The following is a 21,414-nucleotide window of genomic DNA, read 5'->3' on the forward strand; positions in this document are numbered from 1 at the left end:
CATATTTTGTATTAAATTCAGATTTTTAAATAAGCTTTTTTCTTTCTAAAAAGAAACCTATCATTTAAGTGCAAACAAATTTCAGAACACATCTGTTTTCTGCCCATTATGATCGATTTCTACTACTCTCTATTTGAAGCCAATGGTCACTTTCAGCAGATAGTTACTACTTGACCTTATGAGGAGGTACACCACTCACAGTTTAACTTGTGTATAGTCTGTTTATATTTTGAATTATATACGTGTGCTTCTCCATTACAAAGAGGTGTTTTTGTTGATACCACCAGTTTTTAGTTGTTTTATTGTACATTCATGGAGAGTTGCAAAGTCCAAATAAATGTATAATGTGGTAGAGCTTATATACAGGCCAAAAATAAATTAAAAAAAAAAACAAAAAAACACACACACACACACACACACACCACACACACACACACCCCCCCCACACCTCTGGCACTTGAATAATATTTGCCTAATTCAGAAGCCTGCACACAGATTTTTGTAATTTCATGGTTCAAGAAAATGTTAATAGTACCTTGGAATGTATAGGTTTTTCCAGCATTTGTCACACCATAAGTGAAAATAAGACGATTGTGTCCCTCCAAGAAGTCTTGTACTGGTTGTTTCACAGTACCGTCAAAGAACTCTTCCTGAGTTGTTTCAGGTCCAAATACCTAAGCATTAGCAAGAGGCAATTGCAGTTGTTTTAAGAAGGACCATTTGGGGGGTGGGGAAGAAAGAGCAGTTTACATCTAAGCACTTTTCATCAGTTAAATGTATATAAAATGTTCCCAGTTTTAAAAGAATTAAAAAAAAACAAAACAAAAAAACCACAAAATAAACTCATTTAGAGCAAGAGTCAACAAGCTTCCACATTACAAAAATGAAGCTTACTCGTGAAAAAGTGAATTTCTGCACCATCTGCCCTACATTTTTTTCACTCAGCCGACAGATCATGGAATTCTTAGGGCCCTTCAATATAATGCTAGTTGAGTCTTGAACAGAAACACAGTCCTGTAAAAAGGAAAAAAAATGATTTTTAAGCTCAGGAGAAAAATTGTACATATGCATCTTAGCTAAAAAAAAGTTTTGTAAAAAAGAACATTGAGTTTTATGTAGAAAGAGTCATACCTGAGATTCATTTTCTTTTTCAGTTGCTGTGAAAGGCCTAATACGAAGGCAAACTTGTATATGTTCCTTGGAATCCAAACTGTTCCTCTTAAAATAAAAATAAAAAAAATTACCTTCAATTAATAGCATTGCTATTTAGTTTGAATGCCTAATCTGAAAATTAGCATGATAAGACATTAAATACTAGTTATTTTAGGTCCCTTCTCCCCTACGTAATTCATTCATTTATTGCTGCAAGTACTTTGGTCCTTCTATAAAAGCAGCAAAGAATCCTGTGGCACCTTATAGACTAACACACGTTTTGGAGCATGAGCTTTCGTGGATGAATACCCACTTCCTCAGATGCATGTAATGGAAATTTCCAGGAGCAGGTATATATATATGCTAGCAAGCAAGCTAGAGATAACGAGGTCAGCTCAATCAGGGAGGATGAGGCCCTGTTCTAGCAGTTGAGGTGCGAAAACCAAGAGAGGAGAAACTGGTTCTGTAGTTGGCAAGCCATTCACAGTCTTTGTTCAATCCTGAGCTGATGGTGTCAAATTTGCGATGAACTGAAGCTCAGCAGTTTCTCTTTGAAGTCTGGTCCTGAAGTTTTTTTGCTGCAGGATGGCCACCTTAAGGTCTGCTATAGTGTGGCCAGGGAGGTTGAAGTGCTGTCCTACAGGTTTTTGTATATTGCCATTCCTAATGTCTGATTTGTGTCCATTTATCCTTTTCCGTAGAGACTGTCCAGTTTGGCCGATGTACATAGCAGAGGGGCATTGCTGGCATATGATGGCGTATATTACATTGGTGGATGTGCAGGTGAATGAACCAGTGATGGTGTGGCTGATCTGGTTAGGTCCTGTGATGGTGTCGCTGGTGTAGATATGTGGGCAGAGTTGGCATCGAGGTTTGTTGCATGGATTGGTTCCTGAGCTAGAGTTATTATGGTGCGGTGTGCAGTTACTGGTGAGAATATGTTTCAGGGTGGCAGGTTGTCTGTGGGCAAGGACTGGCCTGCCACCCAAGGCCTGTGAAAGTGTGGGATCATTGTCCAGGATGGGTTGTAGATCCTTGATGATGCGTTGGAGGGGTTTTAGCTGGGTGCTGTATGTGATGGCCAGTGGAGTCCTGTTGGTTTCTTTCTTGGGTTTGTCTTGCAGTAGGAGGCTTCTGGGTACACGTCTGGCTCTGTTGATCTGTTTCCTTATTTCCTCGTGCGGGTACTGTAGTTTTGAGAATGCTTGGTGGAGATTTTGTAGGTGTTGGTCTCTGTCTGAGGGGTTAGAGCAGATGCGGTTGTACCTCAGCACTGACCAACACCTACAAAATCTCCACCAAGCATTCTCAAAACTACAGTACCCGCACGAGGAAATAAGGAAACAGATCAACAGAGCCAGACGTGTACCCAGAAGCCTCCTACTGCAAGACAAACCCAAGAAAGAAACCAACAGGACTCCACTGGCCATCACATACAGCACCCAGCTAAAACCCCTCCAACGCATCATCAAGGATCTACAACCCATCCTGGACAATGATCCCACACTTTCACAGGCCTTGGGTGGCAGGCCAGTCCTTGCCCACAGACAACCTGCCACCCTGAAACATATTCTCACCAGTAACTGCACACCGCACCATAATAACTCTAGCTCAGGAACCAATCCATGCAACAAACCTCGATGCCAACTCTGCCCACATATCTACACCAGCGACACCATCACAGGACCTAACCAGATCAGCCACACCATCACTGGTTCATTCACCTGCACATCCACCAATGTAATATACGCCATCATATGCCAGCAATGCCCCTCTGCTATGTACATCGGCCAAACTGGACAGTCTCTACGGAAAAGGATAAATGGACACAAATCAGACATTAGGAATGGCAATATACAAAAACCTGTAGGACAGCACTTCAACCTCCCTGGCCACACTATAGCAGACCTTAAGGTGGCCATCCTGCAGCAAAAAAACTTCAGGACCAGACTTCAAAGAGAAACTGCTGAGATTCAGTTCATCTGCAAATTTGACACCATCAGCTCAGGATTGAACAAAGACTGTGAATGGCTTGCCAACTACAGAACCAGTTTCTCCTCTCTTGGTTTTTGCACCTCAACTGCTAGAACAGGGCCTCATCCTCCCTGATTGAGCTGACCTCGTTATCTCTAGCTTGCTTGCTAGCATATATATACCTGCTCCTGGAAATTTCCATTACATGCATCTGAGGAAGTGGGTATTCATCCACGAAAGCTCATGCTCCAAAACGTCTGTTAGTCTATAAGGTGCCACAGGATTCTTTGCTGCTTTTACAGATCCAGACTAACACGGCTACCCCTCTGATACTTGGTCCTTCTAGAAATTCACCTTAACCTTATGAAATATTTTAAATGACTTCTTGTGGCATAGAAAAATATGCATACAAAAATATTCTATGCAGTTTAGGCCAAGTAGTAATTGAAAATAAAAGCCACCAGCATACCCCATATTATCCTTTGTATCTGGTAATTAATTTCTGCATTACTAGGGCAGGACAGGAAGCAATTATAGATTTTACCAACATTTCCTGCAAGTTATTGTTTATAATCATCACTTCGTGTGTTGGTATCAAAAGTACCCAGCAAAAAGATTAACTTCAAAATATGATGAAAACAGACAGGCCAGTCAATATACGTGAACAAATAACATCTGAATTTTTCTGCCTCTGATGTCAGAATTTAACCTCTTATAATTAGGGGATCTTTTTTTGATTAACACAAAACAAACTACACAACGACAGGACTATCAAGGCACAAATACAGGAATTCATTACTATAGCATCTAATTTAAAATGTTTCCCTTTTATTTATACAGAAGTATGGATATGGTTGTTGCTTTATCATTAAAGCAACAGGATATATAAATGCTTCACAATTTAAGTAATTTCATTTTTTAAATTAACAAAGTAGACTGTTTAACATTCTCACCTGGCTTATATCCAAGTTTGAAGAAACTAGGGAAAATTCATCTGAGAGGTCTGCTTTAAGGTCCTCAACATTTACTGGTCCATTTCTTGGAGATAGCTCAATACTAGCAATATAGGATGGTCTTATAATTGTTGCTTTATCCAAAACTGGTTCCATGCTGCAAAAATAAAGCCAACTATTTAAATAGCATGGTAAGCCTGAAGACATGAGAAGCCATCATAATACAAGTTTATATTTCTATATGTATTTTATTTATTTTCAAACTTTCAACATAAATACAGTTTCCAACAACAGGCTGGGGCAAAAAGAGAAAAAAACATCCCCAAGAAGTGCACACAAACTTTCAGATGTTAGCTAAAGAGGAGCTACAGCCTGGAAGGATGAAGGGAGAGCATTCAAAAGAATACAGACTATTGACAACAATGCTACCACCCACCATCAAGTATAAATAGGCAGGCCAAAAAAGAATTTGAAAAGCAACTAGCAAAAGACACAGAAACTAACAGCAAAAATAATTTTAAATACAGCAGCAGCAGGAACAATCAGTGGACCCACAGGATGATGGAGGTGCTAAAGGAGCACTTAAGAAAGTGAAGACTATTGTGAAGAAGCTAAATTAATTCTTTGCAGCACTCTTCACTGCTGAGGATGTGAGGGAGATTCCCACATCTGAGACATTCTTTTCAGATGATAAGCCTGAGGAACTGTCCCAGACTGAGGCATCAATAGAGGTGATTTTGGAACAAATTGATAAATTAAACAGTAATAAGGCACAAAACCAGATGGGACTCATCCTACAGTTCTGAAGGAATTCAAAAGTAGGATTGCAGAACTCCTAGCTACAGTATGTAACCCATCACTTAAATCAGCTTCTGTACCAGATGACTGGAGAATAGCTAACGTAACACCAATTTAAATAATCAAAAAACCACCACCAAAACACACACTTTTCAGAGGTGATCCTTGCAATTACAAGCCAGTAAGCCTAACTTCAGTACCAGGCAAATTGGCTGAAACTACAGTAAAGAACAGAATTACCAGATACATAAATGAATATGATTTGTGGGGGAAAGAGTCAACGTAGCTTTCATAAAGGAAAATCATGCCTCACTAATCTATCAGAATTCTTCGAGGAGGGGGCAAACAAACATGTGGACAAAGGTGATCCAGCGGCTACTGTACTTGGACTTTCACAAAGCCTTTGACAAGGTCCTGCAAAAAAAAAAGTCACTTAAGCAAGGTAAGCACTCATGGGATAAGAAGGAAGATCCTCTTGTGGACCAGTAACTGGTTAAAAAAAATAGTAAACCAAGGGAAGGAATAAATGGTCAGTTCTCAGGATGGAGACAGGTAAATAGCAGTGGCCCACATGGATCTATAGTAGAACCAGTGCAGTTCAATATATTCATAAATGATCTGGAGAAAGGAGCAAACAGTGAGGTGGCAAAATTTGCAGATGATACAAAATTACTCAAGATAGTTAAGTCCAAAGCTGATGGTGAAGAGTTACCAAAGAATCTCAAAACTGGGTGACTGGGCAACAAAATGGCAGATTAAATTCAATGTGGACAAATGCAAAGTAACACACACTGGAAAAACATGACCCCAGATATATATACAAAATGACGGGGTCTAAATGAGCTGTTATCACTCAATAAAGATCCTGGAGTCACCATGGCAAGTTCTCAGAAAACATCTGCTCAATGTGCTGCAGCAGTAAAAAAAAGTTAAATGTTAGGAACCATTAGGAAAGGGATAGCTATTAAAAAACAGTAAATATAATGCCACTATATGGTACACCAACACCTTGAATATGTTGTGCAGCTCAGATTACCCCATCTCAAAAAAGATATTCAAATTAGAACACAAGAACGGCCATACTGCATCAGACCAAAGGTCCATCTAGCCCAGTATCCTGTCTTCCAACAGTGGCCAATGCCAAGCGCCCCAGAGGAAATGAATAGGTAATCATCAAGTGATCCATTCCCTGTCTCCCATTCCCAATTGGAAAAGGTACAGAGATGGTCAACAAAAATGATTAGGGGTATGGAACAGCTTCCAGATGGGGAGAGATTTAAAAGACTAGGACTATTAAGCTTAGTCATCACATTTCCAAGGGAAGATATAGAGGTACTCCTGGAGGAATTTTTTGCCACTCTGCATGCGCAGAATTTATGTCCCCCACAGATTTTTTGCTTCCTCACAAAAAAAAACAAAACAAACAAACAAACAACTTTCTGACCCTCCCCAGCACTATGTTTTGTGGGCTCAGGGCAAGTAAGAGAAGTAAATCACTGTGGGGGAGGAGGCAGGACTGGGGAAGACCCAACCAGTGCCTCTTTCCCCTGCACCAGGCTCAACTGCTAGTCCCAGCTGGGCTGGTGAGGATGGGACTTCCTCTTCCCATGGACAGCATCTGGGGCCAGGTCAGACCTACTCCCAGATTTGTCCCTCAGCTGAAGGAAGCTCTGCAGACTCCTCCTCCCCATTCCCCCTCTTCCTGATCCGATTGCAGCTGAAGGGGGAGGGAATTTTCAACTCTACAGTCAATTGTGGAATCAAGTGGACACAACTTTGGCCTAGTCGACACTTCAGGTCCTGATTTTTTACCCAAAACTGTGCGCTCTGTAATGTCCACCCATCTCCTGGACAGCTCAAAGAAATAATAAGGTTTGTTTGTTCCTCTGAGACACCAAAACCTACTAGCCTGCCACATTAAATGGAATTAACATTCACTTTAATTCCAACAGTACCAGTGCTTGACTTTAAACATCAAATATCATTAAGTACCCATTTTTCCCCAGATGTATGTATTAACACTATTTCACAATTATATTAATCACTATATGTCATTAGCTTTCAGAAAAGACATCACTTTATGCACTTTCAAAATACAGTAATATTGCACACTGATTCAAATCACTAAGGTTCAGCCCTGTCTTTGTAGATCAGTAAACCTTTAAAATATATTCTTCTGGGGGTTACCCCTCAAAGTAAAGTTTACTGAACGTGAGAGAAAGACAACATGGGAGTCTGGGGGTGAAGGAAGCTCTGTGCTCCTTTTTCCTCATCTGGTGTTTGCTGAAATGCAAATTGTTCTGTTTCTTGCCATCACCTCCCCCTGCTGTCTTGATGGTCCTGTTTACCTCAATTTACATATAAGCTGTCAACACCCACTTTATTGATAGACCTATTTAACAACTCTGTCTGACATGCTTGGTTTAAACACACTTTAGTCATAATTCTAGCATATCCATAACTCAATACCTACAGTGTACATAAATCACAAAAATATTAATGATCAGTGAATTCGTTTTTAAATAATAACTCACCTAACAAGGCATATTCTGTAATAATCTTTGTACAATAGTGTGTAGGGTGTGGACTTCAGAGAGATAGATTATCTACATTGAGAGGAAAAAACCCTTCCATCCATGTAGGAAGTATCTACATTATGGCACTACGGTGGCCTAGCTGCAGCCTGCAACTGTATTGCCCGTAGCATTGACATAGACTGATGAATCACAGGCTGTTCACCTAGAACCGTGGTCCCCAACCTTTTTGTGGCCAGTAGCACATTCATGTTTTCAGAAGAGTGTGGTGGTTGCCAACACTTTTTCAAGGCTTATTTTGTATTTGTACATTAAATATGCAAAACATCATATTTAATGTAACATAATATATGAATCCAGAGAGAAGAGAAGCCGGAGAGAAGCTGCAAGGGCAGAGAACACCAGCACCCGCAGCCTGCAGCCCCGGAGTTCTCTGTCCCCGTCAGGTGTGGGGCCGCAGCTTGTCTCACCTGCTGGGCAGTAGGTGGGCCCTGTGCCTGCTGGGAACAGAGAACACTGTGCTTTCAGTCTGAGTTCTTTGTCCTCGTCAGGTGGGGAGCCATGGCTTCTCTTCCTTGCTGGGCACTAGGTGGGCACACATAAATGCCCCGGTGGGCGCCACGTTGAGAACCACTGACCTAAAAGACTCAGACTTTAAAGCCAGAAGTAACCATCATGATCATTTAGTCTGACCTTCCGTACACATTGCAGGCCACAGAACCTCACCCACCGACTTCTGCAATAGGCCCATAATCTCTGACTGAGATACTCAAGTCCTCAGATCTTGAATTAGAGACTTCAACTTACAGAGAATCCACCATTTTCTCTAGTTCAAATCAGCAATCTGACCAGGGGAAAATACCTTCTTGACCCCAAATATGAAAAGTTACCCACATGATCAGGGTTGAGACTCACCAACCATACTCCTGGGAAAGAATTCTCTGTAGTAACTAAGAGCCCTCCCCATCTAGTGTCTCATCTCCATCCACTGGGGATATTTGCTATTAACAGTCACAGATATTTCCTACAATGGTACGTGGCCTCTCATCACACCACCCTCTTCATAAAACTTATCAAACTCAGTCTTGAAACCAGCTAGGTTTCTTGCCCACACTGATCCCCTTGGAAGGCTGTTCCAGAACTTCACTCTTCTGATGGTTAGAAACTGTCATCTAATTTCAAACCTAAACTTGCTGATGGCCAGTTTGTATCTATTTCTTCTCATGCCCAGCACTGGTGCTTCACTTAAACAATTCCTCTCCCTCAATGGGATTTATCCCACTGATGTATTTATAGACAGCAATCACCTCTCTCCTCAGCCTTCATTTGGCCAGGCTAAACAAGTCAAGCTCCTTAAGTTCCCTTTTGCAATGCAGGTTCTCCATTCCTTATATCATCCTAGCAGCCCTTCTCTGCACTGTTCCAGTATTTACTGTGGTATTTCATGTTCATAGGACCCTCCTTCTGTCAGTGGTGCACATCCTTACCAGGAGTGCTTACACTGATTTAAGAAGGGCAGAGTAAGGGGCTGAGAGCCCAAATGGCAGCTGGGCTCCCAGCATGGAACTGAGAGCCCAGATGTGAGACCTCCTCTGCCCTGGGTTGACAACCTGAGCTGTAAGCCTGGTGCAGGGTTCACAGCACAAAGTCTACCTGCCTTTCTTGTCAATTTCACGATTACCTCAGGCTCAAAAGGGGGCTCACAGCTAAATCTGTGAAATTGACAAGAAAGGCTGATAGGCTCCCTGCTGTGGGATCAGAGCTGGGGCTGTCACCCCAGGGTGGGGGGCAGGAGTTCCAGCTGTGGGCCCTATGCCCAGCTAAGAGCTGGGGGACATGAGGGGGGCTGGAGCTCTGAGCCAGATGCTGGCCTCAATTTCATAATAGATTGGTAGGCTTCCTTTCTTGTCAATTTCACAGCTCCAGTTGTGAGCCTAGCCTGCCAAAGAAAGCAGACCTATGAAACTGACAAGAATGACAGCCAACATCAGTAATGCAGTGTCTACATCAGTAGTTCTCAACCTATTTAGCATTGTGGGCCATTATCTGGGCTGCAGGTAGAGAACCACACATTACCCCCATCCACAACCATTCTCAGACCCTCTAAACCCAGCACCCCCACTTAGAATCCCCTCCACAAAGTGAGGCCAGAAGCAGATCCCCAGACCCCACCGGATGAGCTGAGCAGCCTTCACCACACAGCTGGGCTGCAGCTGTGTGCTAATTGGGCCCCATGTGGCTCAATGGTTGAATACCACCAGTCTACATGGACACTGCGTTGCCCTAACTACACCAACATAAGTGCTACGCCACTCATGTTTTATGTCGGTGTAGTACGGCACTTACATTAGCAAGAATAAGGCTATAGTGTAGACATTGACATAATCAGGTCGATGTAAGATGCCTTACGTGGCCCTAACTCTGTAGTGTAGACCAAGCCTCAGTCTTCCGCATCCACCAGCCTGTAAAATACAGATGACATTTGGCCAGCTTTACAAAGTGTTTCAAGAGCTACAGAGGTGAGCTATGCAGGAGTAACAGTCAACTTCTGCCCCAATTTCTACCCTATTCAGTTCCACCTATGTGGGGATGGGGTTGCATGGATGAAAGTCTGGGCAGAATTTGGCCCAAAGTATTATCAGGGCTTCAATAACAGTACACAGCACCTATTAACGTGAAAACTAAACCTACTATTGGAGTGAAATACCTGTGCTGTGATAGTCTCAAAGCCACGTCCACTGTAATTATAAAGATAAAGAGTGCACAACTGTTTTATTCAAGTACTCTATTTAATTGGTAGGTATTCATCAGTAATACCTATTGACCAGTTATCTGATGTTAATTTTAAAAGAGCTTTCGGTGTCTCAGAGTAAGCTCTCACATTCCCTACATTTGTTAATTAGTACATAAACAAGTGTGCCTTAAATTCTATTAATAGATCAAGATAGGAACTCTCTGTGGGCATGACCATAGGGCAGGGGCAGAAAAAGAAGCCTTTTTCTTTCAGAGCCCTCTCCACACTGAAAAAACTCCACAGCAAAACTCCCCCCCCACCACCACCACCAAACACACAGCTGTTTTTCTGCATATAAAATCCAGGGCTAGCATTAGGGGGTAGCAAGTAGTGCAATTGCCTGTGGCCCCATGCCACAGGGAGCCCCACAAAACTCTTGGCTGGGCTTCAGTCCCACCACAGCTGGCCTCAGGCTTTGGCTTTCTCCCCTGGGCCCCCATGAGTTTAAAGCCAGCTCTGCTTCACAGAACATTCTGAAACCTCCTCATGGCCCTCCAAGGAGCCAGAGACGCCTGGTTGAGAACCAATGCTATAGGGGACACTCAGGAGACTTAAGGCAAATCAGTTAAAGGCGTGAAGTTAATGACAAGAACCCATGAAGTACAAGTCCCTTGCATAGACAAGGAAACTTAGAATTTGCACCAGTGACCTTTCCCCCTAGTAAGAACCTCTGGTGCACTGCTATTTTTTCATTGACAGAAGGGTTTCCAATAGAGCAGCCTCACTAATATCTGAAACCAGGCCTATGCTCTCTCTCCCTCTCCCTTTTCACGCTGAGTCGGAAGTTGTCCTTACTAATTATGATGGTTCCTTTTTGCAAATACAAGCCTGAAGCCTGCAGAAGGTATGGCACTTAGTCTGTAGATTCCCACTTGCTATGGACAAGTGGGTTTTCCTAAGTTCCCATGGCAATACCCAGCCCAGGCACACACGAAGAGAAGTCCGTCACCCCCCTTACCGGAAGATTTAAAAATCACGCTGGTTAACATGTCACTCACTCAACCAACAACAAGAACTCGGCCCTAGATAAGCCTGGTGTAGCTCAGCCAGGCTATTGCCGCCGCAACTCACTGTATTCCTGCCTCGGGAAACGCCTCAGCCCGAGCAGTCACCCCTGACGTTGGTACAGCGCCCAGCCGGGCCGCACCAGCTGCGCCCCCGAGCCCGGCCTGCCAGAGCCCCAAGGGCGCTGGGAGCCAGGGCAGGCGGCCCCAAGCTGCCTATGCCGGGGCACGACTCCCACCCCGCACCACACGGTCCCCCGCGCACCAACGGGAAGAGCCGAGGCAGCGCCCAGGCAGGGAGAGGAAGCGAAGCCGAAGCGACCTCCGGGGTGCGGCTCTGGCCCGGAGCCCGGCAGCCCCTCAGCCCGCGCTCACCTGCGGAGGACGCGAGACCTCTCCACCAGCAGCGCCGCCAGACTCGCCGCGGTCCCTTTTCAAATCCACCCAATGGCGGCGCGCTGTGCCGCACAGCACCATGGGAGGCGAGGGGCGGGCTGGACGCCAACGTCTCCGCACAGGGCAGGCTGGGAGTGGTGTGGGCGGAGGCGCGTGCGGCTGGGTTGGGATCGCGGCGGGGCAGGAATCTAGCCTGGTTCGCCGCTGGAGGGGCGGGGGTGCTGCCTCGTGTGGGGCAGGGAGAGGGGAGGGTCCCTCTGCCGGAGGGCGCTGTGCGAGGGAGCCGCGGAAGCTGGCTTGGTGCGGGGGAGGGAGAGCCCTGTGGCAGGGTGCGGGTCACTGTGGTGGCGCTAAGGTGACCATGTTTCCCAAAGTGTGGCTGCCTCGCTTCCGCCTTGTGGAGCAGATTCTGCCCGGTGTCGGGTTGCCTGGTGTAGGAAAGGGGAGTGATGGGTAGGACGGGAAGTCAGGTTGGTTGGAATTAGGGTACGAGTTACATGCATGGTTTCATTCAGCTGTGTGAGCGGGCCTGAGCCACACGTGGGAAGCCGCACCTTGCTACAAAACAGCCGCCACAAGGCAAGCCCAAAGGTACATGAGCATCTCAGGCTGAACCAGCTAGTTTGCTGATCAGGTTGTTTCTGCCAGTTCTTTGGGCTTAAAATAATCCTGTGCAGTGTCAATAAGCAGTTCAAATGGAATTGTGAACACAGGGTCAGATTAGGGAAAAAAGGGGTGGTGGTGATAGGTTTCCAAATGCTTACCCACAAAATAAGCCCTACCCACATGAGAGGCTACTCAGTAGATTGTACAGATGTTAAACATGTATCAAGGTTCTCAAACTTCACTACACCCTGACCCCCTTCTGATGACAAAAATGACTCCAGGAGGGGGGACTGAAACCTGAGCCCACCTGAGCACCTCCACCCCAGGCAGGAGGGGCAAAGCCAAAACCTCATCTCCATCACCCACGGCTGGAGCCCTTGGGCTTTGGCCCCAGGCAGTGAGATTAGAACTTTGGCTTTGTCCCTGGGCCCCAGCCAATCTAATGTCAGCCCTGGTGACCCCATTACAATGGGGTTGCTACCCACTTTGAGATCCTGACCCACAATTTGAGAACTTCTGGCATACATGATCACTTGTTTTCTAGGCTCCTTGTACCCTCTGGGCAGTCTGAATACACCAGTGGGCTCTACTTAGCTACTTGGTCTTGGATTTTCTTGACTGAGAAGGGACCTGGCATTCTTCTCCCCAACCCGTTCGCATGTGCTAAAATGAGCTGTTAGTCACCCTAGATGTTGCAGATCTTTATAATGTGATCCTCCTCCTTTCTTACATGTTTTGATGAGCAGAAAAAATTATAAATTATTTATTCTTTCTCTTCCTCAGTTCCTCAGCTGTGAAATTGGGATACTAGCCATAATAACCCAATAGACTATTGTAAGGAAAAACTTATGAATGTGTCTGCGGTGCTCAAATATTAGTTATAGTTACGTTTAGAAAAGCATATAACTATCAAGGCCCCAATCCTGAAATATATAATGATTGATTTGTGAGTTCTTCAGTGGTACTACTCACATGTTTGCAGTTAAGCAAATGTAAAAATGTTTGCAAAATCAGGGCATAAATAAAATAATATTTACCACATTCTCGTGAGATAGATATTATAATCACTATTTACATTGCAGAGATAAAGGGAGAGGGAGGCATGTGTTAGGACCCTAATTGAGCTCTGAGGTGATCACTACTTCCCACCACTCAACGCAGATGTAATGAGGTTGAGCAGTGCTCATATAAGAAAAATTAAAACTACTGATTATTCCTCAAAAAAGGTTTTTTATGACTTTTGACTATAAATGCAACACAAACAAAAAAGCAAGATTAAAGACCAGCACTGAATAAGGATTAATATAAATGGCAAGTTTTACTGAAGACAAGCACAAGTACATGTAAAAGTATTAGTCATTAGCTATTCACTACTGTCTTAACATATAGTATCGCTACAACTTGAGATCAATTCTGCCTGAGCAGCCAGACTTCTTTACTCCATAACCTTACCCTGCATTCCCCCGAAAATATGTTACTCTTCAGTTGGCCATTTTCTGCACTGGCCAGGTACAGATGGTCGTGAAGGCCACGTCCCTTTGGTTCAGGGGGTGTGGGTCAGGTTTCCCTTATGACCGAAACACACACAATCCTGTGCTTTCGTACTTTTTATCTGATCTGTCAGCCGTGTTTTAAAACAGACCAACCAGTTAGGGTCAGCCAAATGTTTATTGTGGTTAGCGTTGTTGCCTTGGCTGTATAATGTATGCTTACTTATCTTCTTGTGTCACTTTGACCATATAATTTATACTTATTTTCTTGTAACCAGCAAAGAATCCTGTGGCACCTTATAGACTAACAGACGTTTTGGAGCATGAGCTTTCGTGGGTGAATACCCACTTCCTCAGATGCATGCATCAATCTACCATCAATCAAACGTTAACCCTGCCCCTTGACTCCTTAAGCACTGCCCACCTGTCACTAGAAGTCCAGCCCCGTGGGAGTATTATTTCCAGACACACGACTGGAAGCAAGGTGTATCATATGACCCCTCTAAGAACTCCTCCCACTGCCCTATACCAATCAGGATGGGTTTCACCCGCATAGGACTGCCCCGAGAGCAGATTTGACCAAAATAGGGCAGATTCTGGGATAGGATGGACCGCCCAGAAGAGGTTCGTGTGACCCCTCTAAGAACTCCTCCCTCTGCCAATCAGAGCACAGCATCATCACCCCATAAGTCCCAGCGCCAGTCAGAGGAGGCCATCTCTTACTAAGAACGCGTGTTTTAGAAATCGTGGAAAGGCTGAGAGGAAACATGGACTCCTTCACCACCCCCGTGAGATCTTCGGACTTTGTTTTAGCCCCAAGAGCCTTCAACTGTCTGTGGAGAAATCACTACATCAGTGACAGTTCCAAGGAGAAGGAGGTGGGAGTGGCTGAGGGGAGCCCTTTGGCCCAGCCATTGATGGATATGTCGGAACCCGAATCTGAAACCTAACTGCTCGTGAGACATCCCGATGAGCATGATGGCCTCTCATCGTCCATCCCGTGGAGGAGGAAGGTGAACGCAGCTCAGGGGAGTCACCAGCAGACAAGGTGAACGGAAAAGACATCGCTCAGGTAAATGAATGATTAAGAAGTGATGGTCGATGATGGGGTGTAATGGGGCTAGGAACCAAGGTTGTATAAATCTAAAAACAAGCAGTGGAAACTTAACGCTTGTTTCTTTTCTGAAAATCTCTGAGCTCAAGGATGCCTGCACAGCGTTGCATCAGACAGTGAAGCTGAACCGGACCTGCCTTCTTTTTGCTCAACGCTGATTCAGATTGTTGTAGAGGACTCCGAGGGTAACAGCTATGAGGAGTTTAGGAGAAGGCTTGACATGGAACTAACAGAGCCAGTGCCACATCCTGAGCGTAAAAAAGTCATGCAGACTATTTTACGCGTTGCTGTTTATGCTGTCCTTAATCACTGTCTTAGGGGAAAGTTTTAGAAGGTTGTGAGGGCTGTGTCATAGACGCACCAGCCTAACAGCACCATGATTGTGTGACTTGGACTTCAATGGATATAAACTGCAAGCTCCAGGGCCTGTGTGCTGAGCTGTGTTTGGAAAGCTTATTAAACACTGTTATTGCCATAGGTTATGCTACGCAATGTCTGTGCCTAACCCAAGAACATTTAGTGCAAGGGGTGACCTTGATAAATGCTATGCAATTCAGTGTTTTAAAGAAAATGACCAAACTGGAAGATGCCGGCTTACAGCATTATATTGGCCATCTGGTCCACACAAAAAGTTACAGAACTCTGCTTAAGAAAAAGACTATTTGTAAGAAATCTAAAAGAATTAATTTAGAGAATGGTGAAGAGACAAACAAACAATACAAAACTTAGTAGCTGTAAATAAATAAATAAATAAATAAATATATTGAAAAGGGCTTTGTGACTATCTGTCTTTCTGTTAGAAGGTCTCTGTGGCCCTTAAGTGAGTTAAAAGTTTTAATGGAGCATGTTGGTTTGTTTTCAAGGAGCTGTATGTCTTTTAAATTAAAAAAAAATGTTTGTGAGAACCTAGCTCTTGCGTCTTTGTGTACAAGAGACCCATTTACAGCAAAAAGCTGAAATGTATGTTGTAGAATCTTGTGGGAGGGGAAGAATCTTAAAAATATTTTTACAATTAAAAAAAACAAAAAAACAGGGATGGTTCAGACATATGTTTGAGTATAATAGAGCTGACTGACTCATCCTGCTGAACTGAATGGTTTTAAGCACACCCCCACTGAATAGCCAGGGCGACTGAGATTACTCACTCTTTTTGCCATCAGGGTTAATGTGCTGTTGATCGGTTATTAAATTTGGTGAGTGTGCACCCACAGTAAGGGAAGTGGGTGGGTGAGGATGGTGAGTTCTGATTAATATGAAATGAAATAAAACCTTGGGAATTCACAGATGCTATTGGACAATTTAAATATAACCCCTGGAGTTGGCAGAACTCTATTGGACAGTTTAAATATAACCCAGGAGTTGGTTGAATGATATGGGTCACTCTTTCTAGCAACTCAAAGTCATTAAAAATTTAATATATTTACCGAAAAATAAACAAGGGTCTAACCCAAAACTGAAAAGTTTCAAGGGTTCACAAACCTCCACCATACTTTATAACAAGCATTTGCTCTAAAGACAATCAAACATTTAAAAGCTATGGGTATTTGTAGGGTGCTAAATATGGTTGCGATACACCCATTTTATTTCAAAAATAACCCCCGAACTTTAAGCATGAAAGAAACATATTTAAAAAACAAGCCACAAAATATTCATTGATATCTACAGAGGGCCCCCACTTGGAAATGGGTACAGTTACATTAAGGATTGGTGATTCACCATTTAATACTATAGGAAGGCCCTACAGAAAAATGTATTTTAACTAAAAGAAAAAAAAAGTAGCCAAAAGCAGCCCAGTTGTGCAGACAACTTAATTCCCTTACCCCAGATCAGAAAAGGGAATGTTACGGGTGGGATGCCTAAAGTCCTTAATTATCTATTATTTCAGAGTTGTGGGAATCGAATCAACCTGCTAACTATAGACTTTTGAAGTCTGTTTGAAACAAAGAGGATGATATAAAAACCTTATGTATTTTGGAGACTGTCCTCTTTCAACAGAAACTCTTAAATTGCTGCTGGACTGCAATGTTACCCAGGGTTCTTTTAACCCAAAGCTTTTACTCTGTGCGAGGTGGTGTCAGGAAATAAATCAGGGGAGACACTGCTGTCTGACTGATAGATGGCTGGCACAAACAGGACAACACAGGAGTGCTTTCATTTAAAGCTAAACTTTACTTAGTCTCAAGCACTTACAGACGTCTGCAACAGGTTAGTAAAACCCTTGATAATTACCAAAGCTGACTGAGTGTGGCTCTTGAGTGACACAGTGGCAGGCTTCCAGTGGCCAAATCTTCTGTCTGCTAATGGGGACCACAAGATGTATCCAGAGGAGAGTCCAAAAAGAGTCCAACTATCTCATACTTTTCCCCCTTATTTATACATTAGTAATAGAATGACATGTCCCTTAAAGAAAACTTGTTAAGTAAGCAGTTTCAGTGGTCAAGCAAGAGGTTCCTTCTGATTATTGATTAACCAGGTATCAGTTTTTCCAGAGTTTGCAGGCTTGAGACCCCAATAGACATTCCTGGGGCACATCCTGCTCTCCTAAAATGCATGTATCAGCAACTTCAACACAATTCTTATCAGGAAGGACTCGGGGTCAAGCTGCCCTTTCTGTGGCACCTAAAAGCCCCCCTCCCCTCGTGCCTTGGTCAAGCTGAGACTGCTGAATAGGCTGCTTTTAACAATAAGCCTTATGGTTTCAGGCACTTTACTGATTTGCTAAAATGTCTCCGTACAGCAAGAGGAGGTATGCTCCCTGTTTTTAACTCTGAAAATATATAGTATATAATGTCACTCATTGGCCATGCTGTCCTTACTAAATAATGGTACATGTCTTTATTGCAGTGTGATCTGTTTAGCATGGAACCAGTAACTTTAAGCTGCATTTTGTCACCAGGCCAAGGTAAAAACCATTTTTAACTATAGTTGTGCTTAATACTGTTAAATTAAAAAAAAAACAAAAAACACTTCAGGTATTACACAGGTTGCATAGGGATCTGGAGATGATACTAACTAAAATTTTGGTTGGTCTTTAACCCAAAGGCTCAAACAGACATGGGGGGAAACAGAACAACCATATGCCTGCAATCCTTTATACTGTGGTAGAAGGTAACTTTCTGCAATTGGCTTTTAAATGCATGTCGGTTTATTTAAAAGTATTTTGTTGCAAACTGTTGGTTTGGTGTTTTAAACTACATGTGTGTGTGAGAGTTCCAGTGACAGGTGGGTGGAGTGGGTGGCTTGGTCCCTCTCCAGTGCTCCAGTTGGGGTGCTGGGTCGGGTGCCACACCACATGGCTTGGCCCCGTTCTGGCCGGGGCACTGGAGAGGGGGCTGCACCAGCAGCTCAGCCCCGCTCCAGGGCTCTGGTGGGGGCACAGGGTTGGGGGCTGGACCACGCGACTCAGTCCCATTCCAACTCTTATGCCCTCCAATAGGAGCTGCAGGGGCGGTGCCTGCAGATGGGGCAATGTGCAGAGCCGCCTGGCTGTGCCTCCATGTAGGAGCTGGAGAAGGGACATGCCATTGCTTCCTGGAGCCGCTTGAGGTAAGCGCCGCTCAAAGCCTGCACCCCTGAGCCTTTCCCCATGCCCCAACCCTCTGCCCCAGCCCTGATCCCCCTTCCGCCCTCCTAACTCCTTAATCCCAGCCCCAATTTTATGAGCCTTCACAGCCCACCATACAATTTCTATTCCCCGATGTGGCCCCCAGGCCAAAAAGTTTGCCCACCCCTGATCTAGATCCTAGATTTTAGAGTTGTTTGTGTTTGCTATCTTGAACAGAAGGGTCTTTAAAGTTTTGCTGTCCCTGTTAAATAAGTTAAAATAGAAGTTAAACCACATCAGTAAGGAAATATAACCTGTTATCTCTCAGATTTTGGGATCAGTGGGTCTGCAAATTTTGTTTTATGCAGACCACTTCAAGACAGTCTCAATGGGTAGAGAAGGTGTGGTTTTTAAATAGATTTGCTTCAGAGGACTGAAAAACCCTCTTAATGCTTATTAATGTGCAGGTTAATATTCTGAAGCTGCCAGTTACATCTGGCCGTGTGAGCCTGTGTCTCACTGAGGGTTGAGAAGGCTTTTCAGTCCTGCAAAAATAATTCAAAATTACATAATTTTTGCATGTCAAGAGATGGTCAGAGAAAGCCTATCATAGAGTGGGAGGAATCAGCTCCTATTGAAACACCACTGAGGGGAGGAAAACTCTGAGGTTCATCTCATGGCATGTTTACACTCTGGGTGCTATGTCAGCATAACCCTGCAGTGCAGACACAGTCTTTGCCAACGGAAGGCTGTTTCCATCACTGTAAGAACACTATCTCCCTGAATAATGGTAGCTATGTCAACAGAAGCATTCTTCCATCAGCCTAGTTGTACTTATACTGGCCATTCAGACAGCATAACTACGTCGATCAGGGGTGTGGATTTTTCACAGCCCTAATAGACAGCTATATCAACTGACATTTTAAGCACTGAAGAGGCCTTAGACTATTTTCCAGACTGTTGTCAAAAAAGATGACGTTTACCTTTTGCAGAAAATTATGCCTTGCAGGGATCTGGTGTAGCAATTTTATATCTCAAATAAAATTGTTTTTTGTATGAGCATGGTATTATACTAATGAAATGAAGGGGAAATACTGACACACCCTTTCTCACTTACAACAGCATCGGGATCAAATGTGGCATAAAGAAAGCTCAAACGTTGTTAAAAATAAAAGACATAGAAGTAGTAAGTTCAGTCATAGAAAATACTGTGCTCTCAACGAACAGATGTCTAAAAGCAAACTAAAAGTGTACCAAATGCTCCTAGCATTTTCATAATAGAAATGATGAGAAAGGAAAGATTAAGCCATTGGAATTAAACCACTCCGTTGAGTGAGAGGTAACGAAATTCCATACTCAAATAATCTTTGTAGCTTTTTATCAAGATGTTTCTCTTAAATGGTTTGTTTTAGAGGCAGCCCCTTAAAATAAAATGAGCAGCTGCCACAATCACGAAAGCAAATATTTGGCTGAAATTTGATTTCCTACTTTTTCAAAATCACCACAGCTTATGGAACTATTTTTATTCATCAGGTAAGACAAGACCTGCTGACTGGGGTGCACCGCCAAACACTTCCTCCTCTGGAAAATTATGTTCCTTGTATTAGGAGTTGCACTTGTTACTCCTGGCAGGTGGGAGCCACAAAAGTTGTGGATATTCCTATCCATCTGAGTGAGCAGGGACTGCATTAGGAGGAGGCATAGCCTGGCTACTCTTCACACGATTCTCAGTCGGGACCCAGTTTTAGTACTACTATGGCTCAGCCCAACCTTCTTCAACATATGGACCAACCTGAGCTACAGCCCACATAGCCAACTGAGGAAGGCCAGATTAGTTCCACTTGCAGCGGGACACGTCTCTTTCACCCTTCTCTTCCAGGGGATGTTAAGCACCTTGCCCTCAAAGCTGAAAAGAGAGAGAGAGAAGCAAGGAAGGAAAAAGAAAGAACTTTCTCCCAGTAAGCAGCTGACCCGCCAGGAAATGTCTGTACCTACTGCAGGCGGATCTATGGTTCCAGGATCGGACTCCTGCGTTATCTCAGGACCCATATGTCAATCTGCGGTAGAGATCATTCTCAAATCAAGGGATCACAGATGATCATGGTGTATAAATACTTAAATGTGCACTAGTCTAGCGAGTGTATGAAAATGACTCCAGAGCCCAGTGGGAGACCCAGAGTCCAAGCTCCTTGCTTCAATGCATATTTAATTATTTATACACAATGGAGCAGCTCCAAGAAGAGCGACTGAAAGACCCACACCAGCATCTCCCGTAGGCCAATAGTTAGGGCTCTCTCCCTTCTCCATGTAATTACTGCGGTGCTGCATGTCTACGCTATCCTATTTGGGTCAGTAGTGTGCATCCTCACCAGGAGTGCTTCCACCAACCTAAAAGGGGCAGTGTGGGGAATTGACAGCCCCATCTCTCAACTCCGCTGGCAGCTCCCTGCCAAGAGCCTGGCTGCCCCACAGGCTCCTGGGCTCTCAGCAGGCTTCTGTCCTCCCCCGCCCCCATTCCCAGCAGGGAGCAGGGGAAGCTCCCTGGGGCTTCTCTTGTACCCATTCCCAGCTGGGAGTGAGGGGAAGCCATCCCAGGCTTTCTTTCCCCTCCCCTCTCATTCCCTGCTAGGAGTGCGGGGAAGACACCCAGGGCTTCTCGTCTCCTTGTTCCCTGCTGGGAGTGGGGCAAAGGAAGTTGTCCAGGGCTTTCTCGCCCCCCTGTCCCCCACTTGCAGGGAGCAGGCCGGGGGCCGCTCAGGCTTCTGGCCCCAGCTCCCAGCAAGGAGCTGAATCCAATCACTTAGCTTTCCAGGGGAGTTGGGCTTTCTTGTCAGTTTCCCAATTCCTGCCATGAAATTGACAGTCAATGTCTCCACAGACATTGTGTCACCCTAACTATGCAGACGTAAGTTTTATGCCTCTCTTGGAGGTGATGGTGTAGTAGGGCCAGGAGTGCTGCCAGCTTTTTTGGCGCCCTAGGCCATATTACTAGTGCTTTAAGGTGAAAAGATGGGAGAGTCTCGCTGGGGCGCAGCAGCAGGGTGAGGAGGCGAAC

The 21,414-nt window shown here is 44.3% G+C and overlaps 1 protein-coding gene across 2 annotated transcripts in view; it reads right to left on the minus strand.

Moving 5' to 3' along the window:
* The window catches only part of KIF20B (kinesin family member 20B), an 87,009-nt gene extending 75,356 nt beyond the window's left edge, over positions 1-11,653 (minus strand). For both annotated transcript variants that reach the window (XM_030569885.1, XM_030569884.1), the window contains exons 1-5: positions 11,585-11,653; positions 4,080-4,236; positions 1,132-1,218; positions 895-1,014; positions 536-674 (exon numbers count right to left, since the gene is read on the minus strand). In XM_030569885.1, coding sequence (XP_030425745.1) covers positions 536-674; positions 895-1,014; positions 1,132-1,218; positions 4,080-4,235 — 502 coding nt within the window. In that variant the 5' untranslated portion in view covers position 4,236; positions 11,585-11,653. The remainder of the gene's footprint in view (positions 1-535; positions 675-894; positions 1,015-1,131; positions 1,219-4,079; positions 4,237-11,584) is intronic.
* Between the last annotated feature and the right edge of the window lie 9,761 nt (positions 11,654-21,414).

Source organism: Gopherus evgoodei, chromosome 7 (assembly GCF_007399415.2).
Source record: "Gopherus evgoodei ecotype Sinaloan lineage chromosome 7, rGopEvg1_v1.p, whole genome shotgun sequence".
NCBI lineage: Eukaryota > Metazoa > Chordata > Testudines > Testudinidae > Gopherus > Gopherus evgoodei.